Source organism: Curcuma longa, chromosome 12 (assembly GCF_044706935.1).
Source record: "Curcuma longa cultivar G26 ecotype Majalengka, Jawa Barat chromosome 12, ITB_CL_G26_1.1, whole genome shotgun sequence".
NCBI lineage: Eukaryota > Viridiplantae > Streptophyta > Magnoliopsida > Zingiberales > Zingiberaceae > Curcuma > Curcuma longa.
Genome location: NC_133872.1, coordinates 2523144 through 2546361, shown reverse-complemented (window position 1 = coordinate 2546361; position 23218 = coordinate 2523144). Strand labels below are relative to the sequence as shown.

The following is a 23218-nucleotide window of genomic DNA, read 5'->3' as shown; positions in this document are numbered from 1 at the left end:
TTAAATATATTTGGGATACAACTATTTTCCATGTAAAATACTTTATATATTAGATATGGTTTCAGTAAGGCTCCATGTATCTCCCTCATACAGTTAAGATTAATACAACTTGAAGATGATGATTATGTTTCTCATGTGTATGTAAAGAAAAATTAGATTAGACCATATCATTATTTATTATTTAGGATGTAAATATTATTGATTATATGGAGGTAATTTCAGTAGAAGAAACAAATAATGGAATAGTTAAGATAGATGGGCATGGGATCCTTATTTAGGAAGTATTGGGTATATATCTTAAATGTATTATTTAATAAGAAGGGAATATTGATGTGAATATTATAATAAGATAGAATGAGTGGTCGAAATAAAGAGAACCTTATCAAGTACTCCTCTTAGGCTAAAAAGGAATTTTCTAAAAAGCTACCATACGATCTCTTTCTATGATTAGTATAAAGAATGATTAATGAAGTAGACATGCTAGTATATATGTGTAGTGTTGTATTAGAATAGTAAGTTTATATTCGACCTTGTTATTTATGAATAAAAAGAACATGGCTAGAAGACGAGCTAATACCGAGCCAAATGACGAGCCCTATTAGAGTTGATTGTCCAAAGAGGGAGGAGATATGAACAGGAAGTTCGTACCATAATTTAAGAGAGATGGGAATATCATCACTGTTGTTCTATAACCTTTTTGGGAGATGTTGTAATAGCACTGAGAAAAACAGGTGGTTGACTGATTAGTTAGTTAACTCAGGAGGAATTACCAACCAATAGAATGTGTTCAGTTATCTCAGTTGATGAATCAATTAAGATAGCTATTGGCAAAACCAAAGGTTAAAGAAGATATGAGATAAAAGTATCCCAAGTTATTCTAAGTTTCGAGGACGAAACTTTTATAAGGATGGGAGATTGTAACACCCCGATTATTTCTCCCTATTTTAGGAATATTAAATAGATTTAAAATTTTAATAAAAGATTCTTTAGTTAAATGATAGAAGGGAGTTTGATGAAATAAAATAGGTGAAAAGATTCGTCTCGCAAAGACGAATCCAACAAAACTTGTTTGGATCAAATCGGAGATCGTTTGGTTAGTAAACCAAGTGAACCAAAATTTAACCCGGTTCGGTTCAATCGTTATAATGGGATTTAGCCGGTAGTTTAGAATTTATTGGGTAAAATTACTGTGCACTCCTCAAATAAACGGCGCGCGAGATGTCCTTGTGATATTACATCGGTCGAAAACCGTTGTTAAAATTGATGTTAAACGGATATTACATCGGTTTTACACCGTTGCGAAACCGATGTCGTTGAGTGATATTACATCGGTTACAAACCGATGTCGTTAAGTTGTATTACATCGGTTACAAACCGATGTCTAAAATGTCAGACCTTTTACAACGCCTTCATAGACATCAGTCGATTTTCTCATAGACATCGGTTTTCCACCGATGTCTATGACTGTTTTTGTTGTAGTGTTTTTATGGTATGATAGACTATGACATATTAACTACGATATGCTACACAGATTAATTAACATGCAAAGCATACCTATATTTCACTTTAACCTGAAATACAAGTGCAAGACTTATGTTTAAGCAAAAATAATAAGGTCATCCTTAAAATATATTGAAAAAAGTAACAAACCACTCGGCATAATCTACACCAATGTGTGCAACCTAAAAGGTATACCAGTACATGATGAAAATAAGTACTTTATCACTTTAATTTGTAGATGATAACACAAAATATTATTATATGTATTTTCTCAAAAGTAAGAATAAAATTATAGAGAAATTTATTCTCTATATATAAGAATAAGTTGAAAACTAACTTAATACAAAGATTAAGATGGTGAGAAGTGACTGAGGCAATGAACATGTATCATCGTTCGCTAATTAAGTTGTATGTTGAATATATGATCAGACACGAAATAATGACTCCCTACCATAATAAAATTGAGTTGCTGAGCAAAAGAATTACACTTTAAAGGAGATGATAAATGCTCTTCTATTAAGTTTTGGATTGTCATAATACATGTGAGGGAAGCAATAATAACAGCTAATTACCTTTTAAATAAGGTGCTCCGGAAGAAAATAGATATGAGCTCTTATGAGTTGTGGAATGGAAGACAGTCATCCAACAAATACTTGCAAATGTAGGAGTATCTTGTAAAAGTTTTGGTGCCTGATCTGAAGAAAATTAAAATAGGATAAAAAATATTTGATTGCATATTTATAGGATATAAACATAATAATAGTGCTTATCAATTCTTGTGTATGAGTCTCAAATACCGGATATACACAAAAACTCAATTATTGAATCAAGAAATACCTCGTTCTTCAAACATATGTTTCCTTATAAGAACTAAGAGGAAAGAAGTTCCTCAAAATGGGCATTTGAACCACAAGAAGAAAAAGAAGTAGATGAACCAATTGAGGTTGAGCTCAAACGAAGTAAAAGAGTTTGAGCAGAAAAATCCTTCAGAATGAATTTTATCATTTTCATGTTGGAATGTGATCCCTTAAGTTACTTAGAAGTTATAAGCTCTTCTGATGGATCTCACTGAAAAAAGGCAATTGCATCTAAGATTGACTCTATCTTGCAAAATTACACTTGAAAACTTATGGATCTCCCTCCAGGAAGTAAATCACTCAATTGCAAGTGGATTTTCAAGAAATAAATAAAAGTAGATGGCATGATTGATAAGTATAAGGCCAGATTAGTAATTAAAAATTACTGACAACGTGAAGGGCTTGATTATACTTTGATATGCATTCTCTGGTGTCGAGAATAACTTTCATTATAGTGTTGCTGGCTATTGTCACTCTATGGAATCTAAAAATACATCAAATGGATATAAAGATGATTTTTCTAAATAGGAATTTAGAAGATGAAATTTATATGAAGTAAACTGAAGGATTTTCTATGTCAGGATAGGAAAATAAGGTATGTAGATTGGTAAAGTCGTTATACGACTTGAAACAAACTCCAAAGTAGTGACATGAGAAATTTAATAATGTCATAAAGAAAAGTGGATTTAAGATCAATGAATGTGATAAATGTGTCTACATGAAAGCCACATAAAATGACTATATCATTTTATGTCTTTACATAGATACATAATTATCATTGAGAGCAATGATAAAGTGATTAAATATACTAAAATTATATTGAACTCAAGATTTGATATAAAATACATGAGTCTAACTGATGTACTTCTAGGAATCAAAATTCTTAGAACATCAGAAGGAATTATTCTAAGTAGTGTCATCATATGGATAAAATTCTTGAGAAATCCATCACGGGTGATATGACTTGGCACAGACTCTAATAAATATGAATTAACATCTATCAAAAAATCGAGAAGAGGGTAAATCTCAGATAGAGTACTCCAAGGTGATTAGAAGTCTGATATACTTGATGAGTTATACACGAGTAAACTTAGCCTACGTAGTGAATAAACTGAGTAGATACACTAGTAATTGCGGTGTTAGATACACGAGTCCCAACAAGCGCAGAAGCACTCGAATGACTCAACAAGCCATAGTCAGGTGCACTTCCCACTCGGGAGGACTCGACTCTCTGCATCCTTCACAAAGAGCTCTTGGCATTTGAATAACTTAGCGTCCGAGTCTCTTAGACCTCACAATGCTTAGTCCATTCGGTCAGCTCAAGCAATCGGTGATTGAGCACTTGGCAGCATGAGTTCTAATCGACTTGTGCATTACTTGGAGCACCACTCAACCGATCTAGATTAGCAGTCAAAGATTATCAATTCAAATCATCTTGACAGATAAATCTGAGTTATTTTTTCTATAATTTTAATTCAGATTATTCTCTATAACTCCGACAATATTCAACATTCTCACATAAGATTGTCGATATAACCATTGCAAATGCAACGTAGGAAAAACTTTTATTAAACATCCTTCGCATGAAATCTCCGTGCATGTTTTCCATCTCCTTCAGGAGATTTCTCATGAATTCTTCATATTGAAACCAATGTTGTTTTCTTTTCTCTAGTTGTTTCTTCTCTTTTGTTTAATGACCCTAGGTGGGCTTAATCAAGTCCAGATGGATAGTTGGGCTCGAATCTCCATAAGATGGACTTATACTTGATTAACACACATAATTAATTACCATTAAGGAAACTAAATCTAAATTAAGTGATCTAATACTTGTGGCATTAATGGAGGTTTAGAAATTGGATATGGATTCAATATGTAAATTCAATAATCCGATTCATTAACATTAATTGGTTGTTAATAGGTTATGGGCTTTATGGTAGATGACCACTATAGGATGGGCCAAGCATAGAGGGAGAGGTCAAACTTTATTTGGGCATATTAATGAATGTTGGACCTTTCTTCTTCCTCCTCTCTTTCCCATTGAAAAGAACTCTTGGTTGTTGATCATTTCTGTAGCAGGTCATTGTTGGTCCGCACTCATAGGAACTCCAGCAACAAATAAGAAGTAACGGTTGGCTGTCAATTCAAATCGACTCTTCGGTTAGCCATTATTTTGATTTTCAATTTGGTAGTCTTATTAAAGATGATAAACTTAATCCTATTTAGATACATCATTGATTTAGTTCCGATATATCCTATTGTTATTCCTTGCAGTTTCTCATTTTGAAAATTTGGGATATTTTAGGTTTAGACAGAAAAAAAAAACTTTAGTAATGCTGGGGATATTGCCTATTTCTCTGTTGTGATCATGGAGTCTGCAATGTGTATTTGAACAGGGGAAATCTCAGAGTTGATATCTTGCTGGGTTGGACTTGGAGGTTTGAGCTAACAAATTTTCAAGCTCGATGCTTGAATGTGAAGTGAATTTTTGGATAGATTTTGGATTCTTTATTTGCTGTGTACTTTTTTCCTTTTCTTTTTACCGAATGTTTTCTCGAGAGTGTTTTTGTTCCTGGATAGAACTTTCATCATAAGTACTATTTTCAACATCAAACCATGCATTGGATCATTGATGATCCACAAGCATAGAGCCACACACCATATATCACAGCAGAAGGAATTAGACAGATCCGCAGTGGATTCTAGTTTTTATACTGCATAGATCAGTGAACCACGCCTATGGATAGATTGCTCCTTTACCTCGAGATAAAACTACTATTCTTCATCCCTCTGCTGGCGACTTGGGTGGAGTACTGGAGCGTACCGGCAAACTAATGGCAGAGAACCTCCCTCCTTCCTCATCATCTTCCTCTGTATCAGTTATCTGATTCTGACTCAACTGCTTGATCTCCCTTCCTTTCCCCCAAAGAACCATGTACAGCCCTCCAACTATCAACACTGATCCTATTGCACTGCAAAAGGAGTACCCATCTCAGATCATATTCATACACACAATTCATATTGCACAAATTATATTATATATTGCAAAATTAACCTTCCCGCGTAGAGCTTCTCATCGAGGATCGCCCAACCGAGGACTGCCACAATAATCAGTAACAGTGGGCTAAACATGGAGACGAACAGAGGACCTCTTCTCGCTATGCACCATGACATGAGTGACACGGCCAATCCGGAGCCAATCAAGCCCTGGAAGAGTAAATGATTCAATTGAGCAGATTTGGTCTGATTTCTTTAGGTTGTGAATGTTTATGGATTAGCGTTCGCGTACAGCGTAGATGGATGCGGCGAGCCTGATGTCCCAACCCATCGCCCAGGCCGAGGCTTTCCTGGCTGTGCAAGCTGCCAAAGCCAGGCACTGCACGCCGGCCATGAAGCACATCATGGCCGAGCTGGTGTAGGGACAAGGGAAGCTCTTGCTCATCTTCGCCTGCGCATATATCGCATATGGTTAACATAGATATCAGATTGAATAGTCATATCTGTGCTTCTCTCGTACTTGGATGATGAACCAGATCGCCCAGGCCAAGCAACTGAAGATGACCAAAGCAGCACCGACGGCCATGTGATGGCCGCCGGCGTCGGCGCCGGCCTTACTGCTCATCTCTGCGGCGTACCTCCAGTCAATGGGAGATGGCCACATTCTGATGAGGCCTCCTCTGTAGAAGGTCATCAGCATGGAACCGCCAACGCATAGAACCGTTCCTGCGACCTTGGCCTGGCCTGCCAGTGTCCGAATACCCACCGTCTCCATTCTGCACACTCGAGGACCAAATTTAACCAACTGGTAACGTAAATCCTTAACGGTTATTGCCATGATATATTAAAAAGTCAATTTGTCTGCAACAGTACCTGAAAGGGACTGCGATGACGAAGGTGATGGCAGGGAGAGTGTTGTTGAGGGCGCACGCGATCGTTGGGGTCGATAATTTTAGCCCGAGAAAGTATAGGAGTTGGTTCAATGTAGCCCTGTATCCACCATAAGCCTATTGTCATATACTTCCTTCTACATTAATTTGCATATAACAAATCTAGTAGAGTAATTAAATTCATCTTTGCTTCTAAAACATAATTATTTTGGTGGTGAATCAACCAATATCATGCATATGCCACCTCTGACTTCACCAGTTACATGCCATATGTAGCCCTCCGTGCTCGGTATTTGATCCATTTTGACCAACTTTAACATGAATGATTAATCAGTTGTAACATATCATAAAATCATCCTCTGCTGCAGACTCACCCAAAGATGGAGGACCAGAGAAGTTGGTTGATGACTTTGCCTGTGATCAACCTGAAAGCTTCTCTGCGTACATTAAATGCAACGAGTTAAACAACTTTAATTCATAAATCTAAGACGGCTCAAGAAAAAGTACTTGACGTCTCCAACTAATTAAGTTCACAAGAAGAGAGCTCAATCAATTAGATTATAATTAACGTACCTCTCGAGGAAGAAGGCAATGGGGAAGAGGATGAGAGTGGCGACGACCTGCCGGTAAGCAGTGAGGACAAAAGGACTCATGCCGTCGTCCAACGCCAGCTTGGAGAGCACGTTCATGCCTGCGTACCCGGCCTGAACAGCGACCATGGCCAGGGTCGGGATGCAGCTCTCGCCGCCCATCTTTAGAAATTAAGACAGAGAAGAGGAGGAATTAACTTAGAGCGCAATTAACTAAGATCAATGAAACTAACATATATATATATATATATATAATGGAAGCCGAGAAGGGAAGGGGAGGACAGAGACCAATGGGATACAGCTCTGTCGTCTTGCGTACGCGGCTGCTGCCTTGTGATTGTGATATAGGGAAGTAAGTATATGGAATTGGGTATATACAGAGAGAGAACATCTCGTGGGATCGACGTTGCAGTTGCTTGTTGCGCTGGGATTCTGGCCGGTTTGTGGCGTTTAATGCTTTATTTTTGCTTTCGCCTTTGAATTAATTGCGGCAGTGAAACGGCTTATGGCAGGTTGTTTGCATGTCCGGCCATCTGGAGTTGCAGAGAGGACAAAGAGATAGAGGTGTGAGATTACTCACATACTATACCTAGTAGCTTATCAGAAAGAAACATGCGGTGTCGACAAGAAGTCTTTGGCGTAACTTATATCGAGGCCAAATTATGGGACTATTTGTGCCTGGATTATACTCATAATTGAACTGGAAGAAGAATGAGGGGAAAGAAATCGGCAAGGAGATCGAAGAAAGCTAATCTTTCATGTTCATCATGCAGTCAGAATATATCTCATTTATTTACGTATTTGTAGATAATATGTCATATTGAATGTAAATATTTTACTCAATCGTCAAAATAACCCTTACAATGTATCTTTTAGTAAACAGTCCATTAAGGTAGATACAAAAGAAAAGAAAAGAAAAAGAGACAGAGAGAGAATGGAGTTACAAAAATTATACATACAATTTCATCATTTTCTCATGTTAAAAGCTTCATCATTGTTTAAGTACCTTACTTTGTCGTCATTTTGTCAGCTTTCCTTCCTATCTTTCATACAAATAATTGAATGAAACTTATGCTAGTAAACATGCATATATGCCACGTCATTTCTTGGTGAAGTAAACTATCTATGTTGGTAGCTAAAGTGGAAACATTTTACCGGGTTTATTCTGAAAATAAACTTATTTTAGTGTTATTACAACAATTTTGATCAAATTAGAATGACTTTAATCATGCTTAATGTGTAATAATTTTATGTTATATTATAACAATTTTAATTAAAATTATTTTAATAATGTTAAAATGAGAGTAATATTTTGGATGAAAGATATATATGATAATTAATACTAGAATAAGGATAGCACCATTTTAATATTTTCAAAAATGAGGCAACGACACCTTTTGATTTTTTTTTTCTAAAACTTTAAACATATTAAAAATATTTTGATATTTTTTAATTTTATTTATGATTGAAACATTACGAAACGGATGTTGAATGATTTTAAATTTGCGTGTCTGTTATAATCTGTGTAATTTTAAAATCTTATTCTGTTTTGTAATTTAAGATTTAATTAAAGCAGTTAACGTAAGCCAACCAACCCAAACAATTTAATTAAAGCAGTTAACGTAAGCAAACCAACCCAAACAATCCGTGATGAAAATAGTTGAAATTAGGATTATGAGACAGCATTTTATTGAACTGTGCGCAGGCACAGGCAGATTTCAAGATTTCACACTTCTCATAATATTAAAATCATACAACACATTCCTAGTATACCTCTCCTCGTTTAGCTGCTCTCAAAAATTTCTCTATTTTTTATGTTAGGACGTGTGTGAACTACATAGGGGTGAATAACCCTGATTACTTTTTATCTTAATGTTGTGCTCGTCATATTTGAATGCTTAGTGAAAATTTAAATTAAAATCAATATCACATACACAATACCTTAGTTTTATTTGGTATCCATCTTCTTGAGGTGAATAGTCTAATGTCATACTCCGAGCGATGTCCTTGTACTATGAACTTCTCCCTTTCAAATATCTTCCGGAGATGAAAAAACCTCTTATAAGTTATTTTTACAATAAATACAATAAAAAATAAATATAAATACAATCAAAGTAAACTACTTTACATATAGAGGTGTCAATTTAGATGGGTCGGATGGATTCGAGTCGGATTGAAATAAAATATTATTAAAAAAACTCAACCTGAACTCGATCCAAACCTGAATTCAATCCGAAATCCTAAATCCGAACTTTATAACCTGACCAACCTGAATAATCTAAAAAAAAACTTTTTTTACTATTTTTCTTGATAATTTTTTATTTTTATCTTAATATTTTATTATTGTCATACTAATATTATATAAAACATCTTAATTTTTAAAATAAAATTTGATTTAACTCCAAGAAAATCCTCTAAACCCTAAATTTGGGTCAACTTGAGTTAATCTGAACCAATCTAAATTTAATCCAATCCAAAACCTCCAATCCAAACTCGAAAACTCTCAACCTTAACTTAATTTTTTTTCAAGTTGGTCGAGTCGAGTCGGGTCCATTTTTGACACCCCTATTTACATGAATCTTCTCCTTTTGGAATTGCCTCTTGTTGTCTAGAAATCACTAGCACTTCACCCCTCAAATCTTCAAGAACTGGTGCCTCCCCATTTGCATGAAACTTGTAGAATCCACATCAATCGATTGGTCTTACTCATCAGTCGATTATCATGTTGGATCTAATTATTTAAATCTATAGAACGACTATTTTACTTGACTAATCGATTGCAAGATATTTTATTCATTGACCACCTTTTGCTAATCGATCGACCAATTGATTGATAGCCACCAATCGATTGGTTAACCTCTCCAATCGATTGGTCATGTAACAAATTCAAAATTTCGGGTTTAAGGCTTGCCAATCAATTGCTACATTGCGTCAATCGATTACTAACCCTAATTTCAGTCTTTTTTAAGGCTCTTGCCTAGTATTTGATTACTTCAACCTATTAGGACTTTATCTATCCAACATCCAGTCATCTATAACGTGTTAGAACTTTTTATTATCCAACATCTGATCAACCTTGACCTACTAAGACTTCATCTGTCCAACATCCGATCATTCGTGACATATTGGGACTTTCTGTCTGCCAATCATTCAGTGTTCGATTAACCGTAACTCACTTAAATTTTCTTAGTCACCAAGTGTCCGATCAACCATGATCTACTTGAATTTCTCATCTCGTCAAATGTCCAGTCTGTTGGATCAAAAAAAATACTAAAGAGGGTGAATAGTGTGTTTCGTACGCATTTAGAAATCATTTGAATTTAAAATCGTTCCAACGAAAATAGAAAATAAATTAATAAGTACACAGTTATTTTTACTTGGTTCGTAGCTGCTTGACTATTACTCCAAGGCCCGCAGTCAATTTAACCACTAATGTTAGGCAAACACTATTTATCTCATTCTCAAACGAGAAGAATGTTCATTTCTTTATAATAGTAGAGTTCGGTAACAAACCTACTGAACCTTAGAGATTAAGTTCATACAAGAAACGAATAAAACAAAAGTAACAACTAACAAAGTGTTACCAAAGATTTGGTTCATTTGAGCTTGTAGCGATTTCAAGGTGTCATTGCATTATTGAAGCTTGAGCACGTCGTCTCGGAGACTTGGATTCATAGAGTAGTACTTGGACGATCAAGGAAAGAGTTATATTGTAGCACTAGTGGAACCCTATTTTTATAGGATGATCTGGGCGTCTGGATCCACTTCCGGGAGCCTCCACCAAAGTCTATCCGATCCAACCATTGTTTACTTATCCATTTCTGAATACTTGGATCCCTTCTGGATGCCTGTAATACTGACGTGATAGCATCTGGTCAAAATTTTATCCGCGTCAAACTTTATCCCTTCCTAAACTCCTAGATCTCTTTCGGATACTTAGAATGCTGACGTGGCAGCATCTGGCCGAAGTTATATTCGCGTTGAACTTTATCCTTTCCCGAGCGCTAATTGGATCCCTTTCGGATGCCTAGAAACTGATGTGTACCGACCACTTGGCGCATGCCAACTTAGCCTGCTCACCAAAACGTACCTTTCCAAGCGCCTGGAGCACATCTGGGCGCTTGGACCATTCTGGGTGCCCGGAGCTCCATCTGGGCATCCAAAATCACTGATTCCGATTAGCTTCTATTTTGAGTTCTTGTATCATAGAGTTAACACAAATACAATAGATAATGGATATAATCGACAGCTTTCCAGCTGTCCGATTTTAACTTTCAATCTCCTGTAAAATCTTAAGTTTGGCCGACACCTATTGTTCTCTTTCTGATAGCATGTCTTCACTACTCCACTCGGGAGAGTTTACTTGATGTCAAACCTTGGTCCACCTAACTTGTTTGGATTTTTGCTTAGCTGATCTTGACCTTCGAGACTTTCGCTAAACCTCCAATCCTTGACCCTGTCTAAACTTCTGCCCGTGTCCTCGACCCTAGGGTTTTCTGTCCAATATCCTCGATCTGTCAAGTCTTCTTGTCTAGTCCCTCCAACGAGGACTTTCTTGTCTAGTTCCACTGACCATGACTTCCTTGTTTAGTCTCACTAACCAGAACTTCCTTGTTTAGTCCCACCGACCAAGACTCTTTTTGCATAGGCTCAACTAGAACTTCTTGCGAACTTTGATAAGCACATCAGATCACAAGTAATCTTAACTTTGATCCTTTGTCAATATCAAAACTTAGATTTGACCAAATAGTGCTACTTGCACTAATAGGGTCCTTTGTGACTCACTTAAATTTCTCTTGCCAACTCCATGTTGGATTTTTAGTCATCAAGTGTCAGATCCTTCATGACCCACTTAGACTTTCTGTTTCCTGCCAAATGTTCGATTCTCCATGACCCACTTGGATTTTTTGACTAATGTCAAATGTCTGATTAGTCGTGACCCACTTTCAGTTTTCTTCATCATCAAGTATCCGGTCAACCTTAACCTACTTGACATCTACCAAATATATTGATCAAGCATCAAAACTCAAACTTGAGTCAACTCTAGCTTGGTCAATTTTGTTAACCTTGACCTTAGGTCAATTATACCAACACTTTAAATGTTTGCTCTACCTATTAAAAAAATTATTATTCTCTATTTACACTATCAAATTCAAATCTGAGAGCACATTTATATTAAAAAGGCTTCCAAAAGTTTGAAATTAACTTATGTATCTAGAGAATTTTGAATCACTTCAAATCAAAATGAAATTAGATGATGGACCCAAAAAACTCCAAATCACTTCGAATAAAATTCAATATACTCATGAATGCTTTCTTAATGTATCTATGCCTTTAGATATGAATTTGAGAGCTTAAATTGACAGTAGTGAATTTTTAAATTTGCAAAGGTTTAATAAAATTTATCACAAGGTCATTATAAAACCTAAAATAATACTACTTATTAACCAACACTACCAATAGGTTCCTAGGGCTCTCTTGATTCTAAAATATCAAATTTTTAAAATTTTGAATGATGTAAGTTCATCATCATCAGTCAGTTTCATCTGAAAATTGACTAATGGACTTAGAGAACTTTTAATCACTTCAAACTAAAATCAATATACTCATAGAAAATCTCCTTAATGTATGTATGCTCTTGTACCTGAATTCAATATAGCAGTGAATTTTTAAATTTACAAAGGTTTAATAAAATTTATCACAATTTTATTATAAGACTTAGGATAATAATACTTACTAACCAACACCATCAATATATTTCTAGAACTCTCTTAATTCATAAATTTTTTTAAATAATATAAATTCATCAGTTAATTTTGGGTGGAATTGACTAATGAACTTAAAAAATTTTGAATCATTTTAAATCAAAAATAATATATTTTTGAAAGCTTTTTTAATATATTAATGTTTTTAAATTTGATATTTAAACTAAAAATGAGAAATAGATTAAAATTTGGATGCGCGATTCAGTATTTTGCATACTTAAACTGCTTGAAATTTGGATACGCGATTCAGTAGAGATATACCACCCATCCCATCTCTAGCAGACACACACATACAAATCCATCGACCTCGTTATATTCCTATGGCCTGAGAGGCTGAGATTTTGCATGGTTGCATCTTTCTCGGTAAACATGAGATTGGGCCGCCGAGATGAAAGTCGGTCCGTTTAACCATGTAGTGTTCTCATATGGGACACGTGGTAAAAGAAGCAGTCTAGAAGATCAACAAAACCAAGAATATATGGCTGTCTCGTGCCAAAGCAGAAGTAACAAACCATGCACAACAATAAATGAAGTTTTATTAATATGGTTGTTGTATACCAAACACGAAAACTATTAATAGAAGTATCATCATGGAGTTCTTGACATTTTCCTAACATTGTATTTTCTAAATTTTATTTCCTCCAGAATAACAGGGAATACCTTTCCTAGAATGATATTTTTCTAAAAATGTCAATCACAAACCAAAATTGTAATAATGGATAAAATTTAAAAATATTTTTTTTATTGAAATCATAAGAAGAACACTTTTTTTATTAATCATTAAACTATTGTTACACCTAATTTCCTCTCCTTATCTCCTTCAGTTTGGATGAGTAATTATATTATAGTGATTCAATTTTTATGCATTTGGACTGATTGAATAAAGCGGATTAATTTATATAATAAAAAAATAGGACACTATTTTAATAATTAATAAAAAAGAAATATCTTTTAATTTTGTCTTTTAATTTGGTACTTATTCCAAACCTACTATATTTAGTTGTTTACAATTTTTTTATGGAATACAATACAATAATAAGTTACCACCCAAGAAAAATAACTACGAAGATAATTCCGGCTTGATTTGTTTTTATTTTTATTTGAATATAAAATGCATATTTGATCTAGTAAATGGTGGCATCCGTGCTAGGCTGGACCCAAACAAAGCTTGGCCCAGTAAGAAACGTGTCTGATCCAACTCATCTTGATTGAGGACTAGTCGAGCATGTGGTGACTAACCCATTTTTCTTAGTATTTTTAATTAATATATTTCAAACTATTTAAAACAATTAACAAAAACTAAAAATGGAATGATATTAAAAAAGATTAATATTTGGAGAGGCCAAGCTCGTAGAATATTGGAAGATACCATATCAGAAGGTTTTAGAACAGTATAAATTTATAATACAAATTTTAGCAATATTGTAATTTGATAATTTTGCGGGGGAGAATTGAAATTAACCTGACGCTAACGTTCCATCTTCTCAAAAGTTCGGCGGTCTGACCAAACCGCGCTGTAAGATTCGTTCACAGATGGACGGCGAATCTATTCTTATTCCGTTTATACCCCTACCAGTATAATTTATTTACTTGCCAACCTCGTTAAAAGTCGACTACATATAGAATAAATCTAAGGGCAATAGTGGCGTTTTACAATAAATGTATCGGCAGTCCTTACCTCATTTACGAATCAAGCCTGCCTCCCTCCCTTCTCCCTCTCCGCATAACGCGCCTCTTTTTTTTCCCCTCTCTTGGTCTCTTCGTCGCGAGTCTTCGTTCTAGGGTTAGGGTTTGCGAGGTTGCTTCTCGGCGTTAGAATTCGGCCAAATTATGCTGGCGGAGTTCGCTGCCTCAATGCTAGAATCTCTACCTTCCCTTCTCCTCCCTCACCTCCAGCTCTCGGTGCTCGCCCAGGCTCTGATGAATTGAGATTGACCTTCTTTTTCATCTCTGGTAAACCCCTTTTCGAACCTCTTGCTTCCAGCCTATGCCCATATCCTTCTTCTTTGTTCTCTTTGTATGTTTGTAGGGTGTTTCTTTTCGTTTTTTGGGACTTTGTTCTCTTTTACTCTGCAGCAGACATTTCAACAGAATTGTCGCACATGCTTTTAGCTTGTTATCTCTAGAAATTTGGTTTATTTTTTTGTTACTTGGCCACTAGTTCTTATAAAATAATCATCCGCCTGCTGTTCCTGAGTATAATTGGGCCTTTCTCCAGCACTCGATAATGTGCTTTTGATGGTGGGAGTTTTACGTAGTTTATTAATCGCATTGATTTGGATTTCTACGGATTGGATGGAAAATGTGTTACCGACTTATGTCTTCCGAACACTACAAAGTTCATCTTTGGTTGCTTTGTTTTTTTCCAATTGAATAGCTTCTGTCCTTTTGTGTGCATTGGTAAAGCTGTTTGGCGGTTGGCTATTGCAGAAAGAAGCGGCGTGCTGGTTCTCAACCTGGAAGTACAGAGACAATACATGGTACACTTGGTCACTAGTTTTGGTAGAAGGTTATTTTATTATTCTTGCATGAAAACAATTGTTCACGACTTTGTTTTTTATTGATTTTGCATTAGTTGTGGCGCTCGTTTATTTCAGTACACCATTTGTAGTTGACAAACAAGCAAAAAAGGGAGATATTATGAAAAACTACTGCAAGTAAAATGGTTATGCATTTGGTAGAATTTCTGTGATATGTTTTTCCTATGGTTGAGAATCAAGACGTTCAATAGTTTTAATCCAACCAAACTTAGAATCAGCAGGTCATATAGCAAGAGAATGCTTTGCTTCTTGCCTTGTGATATGTTCGGTAAGATTGTAACTTTTTATGAAAAACATGCTTAGTTTTAATAATTTTTGTAGGATATGTGATTCTTATGATTATTGCATTTCATTTATTGGATAATATTATTTTCATCTAGAGTTCATTTTATCTTAATAAGTTTAAGCATAAATTAATAGAAATTCGTTATTTTATTAACTTAAATTCATTATTAATATCTATTTAGTGTAATTGTCAAATTGCATGCGCTTGTGTAATCGAATTTTACCAACATTTGAAAATACATACGGGAGATGTGATAGTCTGATAGTACGTGTTTGACTGTAAAGATTTATAGAATGTGACATAAAAATAATTATGACATTATTTTTTCAATGTAGGGACAACCTAGGTGATTATTATTTGTAATCAGTCCATAGAAACTAGTGTAGATCACATAATAATAAACAACAGAATGCAAATGACATTTAAGCTTGTAACAAATATAAATAGGGAAAATATGAGTATTCTTCTTTAAAAAGTTAAATCATCATGCAATTCATTATAATCGTCACAATCTGTTGGTTCCAATTATGAGATAAAATAGAACTTGGAGCTCCTTTGGTTAAGTTATCCCCTTAGTCCTTAAAGCTTTTATAACTAGATATACCACCAACCCAATATATGTCATACCTATTTATGATTCTAAACCAACGGTTAAATTGCTCCTCAGATGATAACATTTACTGTTTTTCTTATTTTGTTGAGTCATATTATTCATAAATTAAACATAACCAATATTAGTCATCTTCACTTCTAGGTGCTATTATTCATATTATTTTGCTCCTCATATGTGTATGCTGGCATGTGATTAAAGAAAGCATTGGCTATTAATGTGTGAATTCATAGTGATAAAGAATATATTAATGGCTGTTGAAAAGAAATTCATTTGAATTGTTTTTCTGTATTTTTACTTGTTTTTATTCATATTCTCTCATTTTAATTGCAGTTATCAGGGGTTGGATCTGTTCCAAATATGACTAATTTTCCTCCATCAGCTGGCATTGAGGTTCGGCGTAATGAAATACCATCAGAATATATTTTTGAGCAAGGCCAGAACTATCTTTCTGCTGAAAATTGTAGTTATCTTTATACTGGTAAAGTCTTTTTTTGGTAGCACCTACTTAAGTATAAGGCCTTCAATTGTGGTGGAGCTTATATGTTCACTCCGATTTTCTATCCACAGGGGAATGGGGTGACCCCCATAGTACATATGGTTTAGATAGTCAAGATATCCATTACATGGTAATATCTGAATTTAAGGGACATTTTGACTATATATATTTCGGTTAATGCCAATTACCTATTAACTTGGTGTTATTTTGTTTTATTTTTGTCAGGGTATGACTGAAAATATGCCCTTCATGTATTATACCCCTGGCTATGGATATTCTCAGATTCCTTATAATCAATATACTTCGTATGTTCCTGGGGCTGCCACCGGTCTTGATGGTCAATTTTTAGGAGTTCAACAGTACCTGAATATCCCCTCCTACCCCATTTCTTCACCTTCTTATGTTCCAGTTATTGGCCAACCTGGTTCAGATTTTGTGCCAACTACCTCTATTGATTCCTCTCATGTTGGCAATGGCACTCAAAGTGGTCCCAGATCTACTAACGCTGGTTCAAAAATTACATCTAGACAGGCATCTCTCAATTCAGTTCAGTTAGCTACTTCAACACCTCTGTTGGTCCTTGCAGATGCTTCACAGCCATCACAAAACAATCAAACAGTACATAGACCTTTAGAAGCTTCACAGACCAACATTCGACCAAGTATTCCGTCCATGCCGCAGCAAACTGCAACACAGAGCACTGTTGTTCTTCCCTATCGGGTAGGATAATCCTATTTCACATTTGAGAATCCTGTAATGTTATCTGTGTTTCAGTGTCAAGTGTTTTTTTTTGGCTTATTTTCTATTAACTGTTCTAATCCTAATCCTCAATCCAGTTGTTTTTTTCTGAGACACTGCAATTTCTTTTCAAGTTATCATAGTATTTCTATTCTCAGTGTTAATGATGCTGCATGCATATCTACATCACAATATAAGTATTTTCTGTTTTTTAGTTTCTTTTCCTTATTGCTAATTCTGCTTGTTGATTTCTAGGTATTATCTTTGTGCTAAAATTTCACTTTATCAATGTTTATGCTGTTAGGTTGCAAGTTCCAGTCAGATGCAAGCAGCATTTCAGTATTCAAACTGGAGGATACCTTATGGTCAGAGTTATTTAGACTTTGCTGGATCTTCCAACAGTGGTTTAACTGATTCTGGATCCAATGTTCATGGATGGGCCAGGCAAGATAAGCAAAGGCAGGGCCCCCAATTTAATGCCTTTGTCAGAAATCCATATGTTTTAGGTGAGCAGAATAAGGGACCGCGAAAAAACAGGGCAAGAGATCTGTCTACTTCAAATGGTCTTGAGCCAGCTGAACTTGCACAAAAAAGTGATAATGTTGCTCAAGGAAGATGTATAATTATCAGTCCTGATAATTACAATAAGGACGACTTTCCTATTGAATATTCTGATGCAGAGTTTTTTGTAATCAAATCATACAGTGAGGATGATGTGCATAAAAGTATCAAGTATAATGTGTGGTCTAGCACTCACAATGGAAACAGAAAGCTTGATAGTGCTTATGCAGATGCACAGAATAGATCTGTAGGAAAACCAAGCAAGTGCCCTGTCTTTCTTTTCTTTTCTGTAAGTGCTTCTTTCTAAGGTGTCACTATATTGTTAATCCTTTTCCTTTTTGCATATTGAAAATTCTTGTACCAGGTCAATGCAAGTGGCCAGTTCTGTGGTCTTGCTGAAATGGTTGGTCCTGTTGACTTTGAAAAAGATATGAATTTTTGGCAGCAAGATAAGTGGTCTGGAAGCTTTCCTGTAAAGTGGCATATAATCAAGGATGTGCCTAATGCAAGTCTTCGTCACATTGTATTAGAGAACAATGACAATAAACCTGTAACTAATAGCAGAGACACCCAGGAGGTATGCAGAAGGTTAAGTTTGTGCATCTATATCATCTTGGAGATAATTGTCAAAAATATTGAATTAGCATGCCTATCTGTGACGGAATAATTTGTATGTGACTACAAATGTTTGATGCTTATTTAATTGACAATTGTTGAATCTATGAATAAAATAAATTGTATGTATTTAAGTGTCGGAAGGGGAGTTTTGGTGCAACGGTAAAGTTGTTACTGTGTGACTTTGTGGTCACGAGTTCGAATCACAAAAACAGTCTCTTGCAATGTAGAGTAAGACTGCGTACAATAGATCCAATATGGTCCAATCTTTCCTCAAAACCTCATGTTGGCAGGAGCTTCGTGCACAGGATTGTCTTTTTTAAGTATTCTAAGTGTTGTGATGCTGAAGTTGAAAGTGATAGTGCATGTATAGTTTTCTCAAGATTGTCTTCTCTTTTTTTTTCTTATATGTAATCGTGTGTTTTTCTTTGGATTTCCATTTATTTCTGGTTTCTCCCATTATTTGTGTACAACTGCATGAAGTGGAATTGGAAATGGCAATCTAGATGAATGCAGGTCTTTCAGCATCATTTATTTTGTTTAGGAGCATTCTTGGGTTTAATGCTTCAGCTTTGTTCTTATTTGCTGCTAATTTATTTTCTTACCACGTGTGAAAGTTGAATGTACGAGGTCTTTTTTAATCAAAATGTCTTTTTGAAGTTTAAGACTGCTTGATGTTGATGATAAAAAAATATATAGTGTCCAAGCTATGGTTTAGTTCTCCTGTATGTTCACCTGAGCCATGTGAAATGACAAGATGTATAATGCCATCTTGGGCTCTTGTTCCTTTGTTTATCAGGCTGTTTGACTGGTCTTGCATCTGCTTCTCTAGAATTGTTATTCATATTTTTTTATGCTTTTAGTTGAGATATAGCTTCTGCATAACATATTAAGTGATGGCATTCCACCAACCATAGTGCAGGGTTAAGTTTGGGAATTCAATTGTCATTTATCAGTTGGTAAGGATATTTCAGGACATTGTTCATATATACTAGGCTTCTTGTGTTTCACGTTGTCTAATTCTCTGTGCTGCATTTTTTTGTTAATTTTTATTTGTGTTTCTGATTTTGTATGCACCGGTTCAGGCTTCTTGTGTTTCACGTTGTCTAATTCTCTGTGCTGCATTTTTTGTTATTTTTTATTTATGTTTCTGATTTTGTATGCACCGGTTCATCACAATATTACCTTAGACTTCTATTGATCTCTTTTATTTCTCCTTTTGTGGTATTATTTATTTAGTTGACTGAATTGGTGAGTATTTCTCTTATCATTTTTGTGGTATTCCTGCATAATGTCTCTTTAACAAATACATGATGTTTCTCAACCTTACTAAATATCCAACTCTATATAGCATATTTCACAGGGATATTTTTCATCTGCTTATCATACTAATGTTTGTATTAATTTTATTTTGTAACATATTTTCATCTCATGTGGCTTACGTGCAGATACCCTACAGCGCAGGCATAAATATGTTAAAGATGTATAAGAGTATTCTGATGAGGACGTCAATACTTGATGATTTTATGTTCTATGAAGAGCGGCAGAAGAAAATGCTTGGAGATAAATTAAGGAATCTAGGGAGTACCTTTGATGCTTCTCATTACATGCCTGCATTTGTTGCCCTCAATAGACAAGACAGCAATTCAGAAGTCCCATTGATGGCAGATGGCAATCAACCAAGTGGTAGGGGACAGGTCACCCATCAGTCAGCCAGTAAGTCAGAACCACCTTCAAAACATACAGAAACAACTCAAGATAATTCAGTTTCTGAGCCTTTAAAAATAATTGGAAAGGATGAGGGTGTTTTAGCTGATCAATCTTGGAATACAGATGGTAAACTGCTGGACTCTACTGTTTCTTTGCGTTCCGAGGCAGTTGAGAGCCATGCCACAACAGATGCAAAGAATCAAATTCTTGTAGAAAACGGAGTGCAAGCAAATGTTGCTGATCAGACTCTAAATGTGGAAGCTAAAATGAAACCTACAGCCAATCATATGCCAAAATCTGGTGAAAAGCAGTCAACTGTGGTGAATCATCTGAAAGCAGAAACAAGACCACCAAGTTCCAATGTGCAGCCAAAAGCAGATGGAACACAAACAAAATGGAGAATTAGTCGCCCTCCATCCAGTGAGAATACTAACAGATCAAAGGATGTCAGCAATGTGCACAAGGTTGGCTCTGGAGAGGAACAACTTAACAAAAATACTCATGTCTCGGAAAGTTCTTTCATCAAAGAAACACAACCGCAATTAGCCGCAAATGGTGAAGGTAAATGCTGTGTGCCTTCTTTTGATCCAAAACAAGGTACATCCAGAAACTTGGGCAATGTGGAGGTAGATGGCATTCCCACTGATTTTGTGACCGTTGTTGGTTCAGTGCAAATACAGGTAAAGGATCTTGGTCAGTAATTTTCTAGTGTTATGCTCAGCGGATCTGTGCCTAATGATGATGAATCCAAGAGAAAGAAGTTGGCCAAAAAAGGAATATCAGCAGATGGTACGCAACCAAAGAGATATTAATTCCTTCAGTTGCACTAATTTGCCTCTGTTCTGTATTTTAGCAGTTCAATGAGGTTTTCTGTTGGACTGTCCCATTCTTAATTATCTAAAGGGATTTTTCTTTAGTTCCATTGGCGACGGCTAGGATTTGACTCCTGGTGGGATTTTGTTTTGCTTTTCAGTGTTCATTTGTTGCCCTTGGTGTGTTGTGGAAAGTTATAGTTAAGGTGGGGGGTAATTTTTTTTTTTTCAACTGTGGATGAAATCTTATTTTGAGATGTTACAAGATGTGACACTTTTTTTTGTACCCCCTTCATCTGAAAGCATATATCTGATGCAATATAGTACTTGATCTCACTGTTCCTTTTATTTGCATGAGCCATGCACGCCAACGTGCAGATACATATGTCTGATAATTTGGTGTATGATACAACCAATGAATCACTGGATTGGAACTTTCGATCTCCGCTTTTGCTCTTTTTTAAATTAGATTCTCTTTTGTTTACAAATGATAGATATAAAATTGATAATGACTTGAAAAATTGTCGATAGTTTGGTTATGCTTTCTTGTTCATCATCTTCCAAATGAAAGAATATTGACGAATTATTGATCTTATTTTTCTCTCCACTCTTTTATTTATTCTGAATAAACAGTAAAAAATGAATTTTCCTTAAATGTTTCTTCTGGGCATCCTATTTGTATAATCCTCAGCAACTTGTGGAAACCGTAGCAACTGGGGAGATGCGGTGCACACAGCCAAGAAAAATGCCAGCCAATATGATTGAATCATGACTATAATGAATCTGCTAAATAGATCGATTTTTTCTTATTTGAATTGAATTAGTGCATTTAATCAAATCGTACATTTATTTTTTTAAAACAAAATCAGTTAACTCCTCAATGAAATGATGATTTTCTCATTTCAAATCACTTCACCATAGGATTTACCTCTTCCCTGAGAGGTAAGACAATCTTCCTCCTCGTGATCAATTATAATTTCTCGATTTACTTTTTCATAAGATCATAAAATCGACTATATAAGACCGCTGAAATAACGAATTCCACCTTTTATTAAAAAAATACTGCAAGGTGTATAAGACCATTAGATGGTAAATTTCACTTTTGCCACACAAAAAACACTGAAAGATCACAAAATATATGTTTTTTTTTGCACTATTTAATGTAACTGAGTTTGAGGCATTTGGTGTTCAAATTGAGTTTTACATGTATGCGAGAAGTTTGGTTAATGAGAATGAAGATGTCACACTTAACAAATTGTATTTCATGTATATAAGATTGGATTTCAACCAAAAGAACTATATCTTTGGGTATATAATAAAAAATAACGTTTTTTATTTTTAGTTTGAGAAATGATTTTGAATCAATTTATACCAGCGTATGTTCATTGTTTAACATAGTCATAGTTTGTCTGAAATAATTCACTACTAAACGAAGTGGTGTCACATGTTTTGAAGGTATCAAAAAGTTGAAGAGCATGGATACAATGTATGAATCTCATGACAAATATAAAGCAATAAATAAATAAATAAATTTTAAAAAAATAAAAATAAAAATAAAAATAAATTGATTATAGTGAATGATTATGTGTGAAAAGAATACAAAATCTAAAATATAGATATCTTCCAAGAAAGCATGAATGAAACATGATGTTGAAATAATAAAATTAATTTGGGCTGTTGCAGAAGGGACAAACAAATTTATCCACAACAAAAACTAGAATTGTACCATTATGACAATCAAATTTACCGACAATCAATTGGGAAAATATAAGTGGCCTCGAATAGTTGTGATGGGACGAGCTTAATATTGACAACAAACTTGCATGAGAGCATAAAACTTTTTGTTAAAGAATGTTTGAGGTATGTTAGTTACTTGACTTGATCATCTTAGAAAGAAAGATGATTGAGAAATTAACTACTACCTTGATAAAGTGCATCCAAGAGCAACTAACAAAAATATAAAATTCATTCAATTTCTACAAGTATTATTGTAATCCTTTGACATGTTCATGTAAAATGAAAAAAAAATACAACTATAATTCATAAATATTGGTTGAGATTGTCTTCAGATTCACATATCCTACAGCCCCAAAGCATTGTGTCATTGTCTAAGAGAAAAATAAACATAGAATTTGAGTTTGGAAAACAAATATAGAATTTGCGTTACTCAAAAGTAAGTTGTCTAGAGCCTCTAGACACAACTAAAGTTTGTAAGATTGATTAGTCAAATAAAATTGTTCAGTAATTTTGT

At 34.9% G+C, this 23218-nt stretch overlaps 2 protein-coding genes across 3 annotated transcripts; one reads left to right on the top strand and one right to left on the bottom strand.

The window, feature by feature from the left end:
• Window positions 1–5110: 5110 nt before the first annotated feature.
• LOC141842640 (WAT1-related protein At1g09380-like) lies at window positions 5111–6993 on the bottom strand. The gene is made up of 7 exons (XM_074730686.1): window positions 6815–6993; window positions 6616–6678; window positions 6225–6341; window positions 5872–6127; window positions 5644–5802; window positions 5410–5561; window positions 5111–5326 (listed from the first exon to the last, which is right to left on the bottom strand). Exons 1-7 carry the CDS (start codon window positions 6991–6993, stop codon window positions 5137–5139), a joined length of 1116 nt encoding a protein of 371 aa, XP_074586787.1. The 3' UTR covers window positions 5111–5136.
• Window positions 6994–14337: 7344 nt separating this feature from the next.
• LOC141843109 (YTH domain-containing protein ECT4-like) lies at window positions 14338–21319 on the top strand. Of its 2 annotated transcripts, XM_074731138.1 has the most exons (9): window positions 14338–14549; window positions 15003–15076; window positions 16366–16513; window positions 16603–16661; window positions 16757–17039; window positions 17118–17251; window positions 17574–18119; window positions 18195–18407; window positions 19894–21319. In XM_074731138.1, exons 2-9 carry the CDS (start codon window positions 15074–15076, stop codon window positions 20854–20856), a joined length of 2349 nt encoding a protein of 782 aa, XP_074587239.1. In that variant the 5' UTR covers window positions 14338–14549; window positions 15003–15073; the 3' UTR covers window positions 20857–21319. The 2 variants fall into 2 exon arrangements, with proteins under 2 accessions (XP_074587239.1, XP_074587238.1); XM_074731137.1 differs by having other exon boundaries at window positions 16757–17251.
• The last annotated feature ends 1899 nt before the right edge of the window (window positions 21320–23218 follow it).

Bases quoted from the DNA above. Each gene is read 5' to 3' on its own strand.
- LOC141842640 (XM_074730686.1), bottom strand. From the start codon at position 6,993: ATGGGCGGCGAGAGCTGCATCCCGACCCTGGCCATGGTCGCTGTTCAG. The intron at 6,679-6,814 runs GTACGTTAATTA...TAATGTACGCAG, and splicing joins ATTGCCTTCTTCCTCGAGAG to AGAAGCTTTCAGGTTGATCA. The intron at 6,128-6,224 runs GTACTGTTGCAG...TCGAGTGTGCAG, and splicing joins GTCATCGCAGTCCCTTTCAG to AATGGAGACGGTGGGTATTC.
- LOC141843109 (XM_074731137.1), top strand. The intron at 16,514-16,602 runs GTAAAGTCTTTT...TTCTATCCACAG, and splicing joins TTGTAGTTATCTTTATACTG to GGGAATGGGGTGACCCCCAT. The intron at 18,120-18,194 runs GTAAGTGCTTCT...TTCTTGTACCAG, and splicing joins CTGTCTTTCTTTTCTTTTCT to GTCAATGCAAGTGGCCAGTT.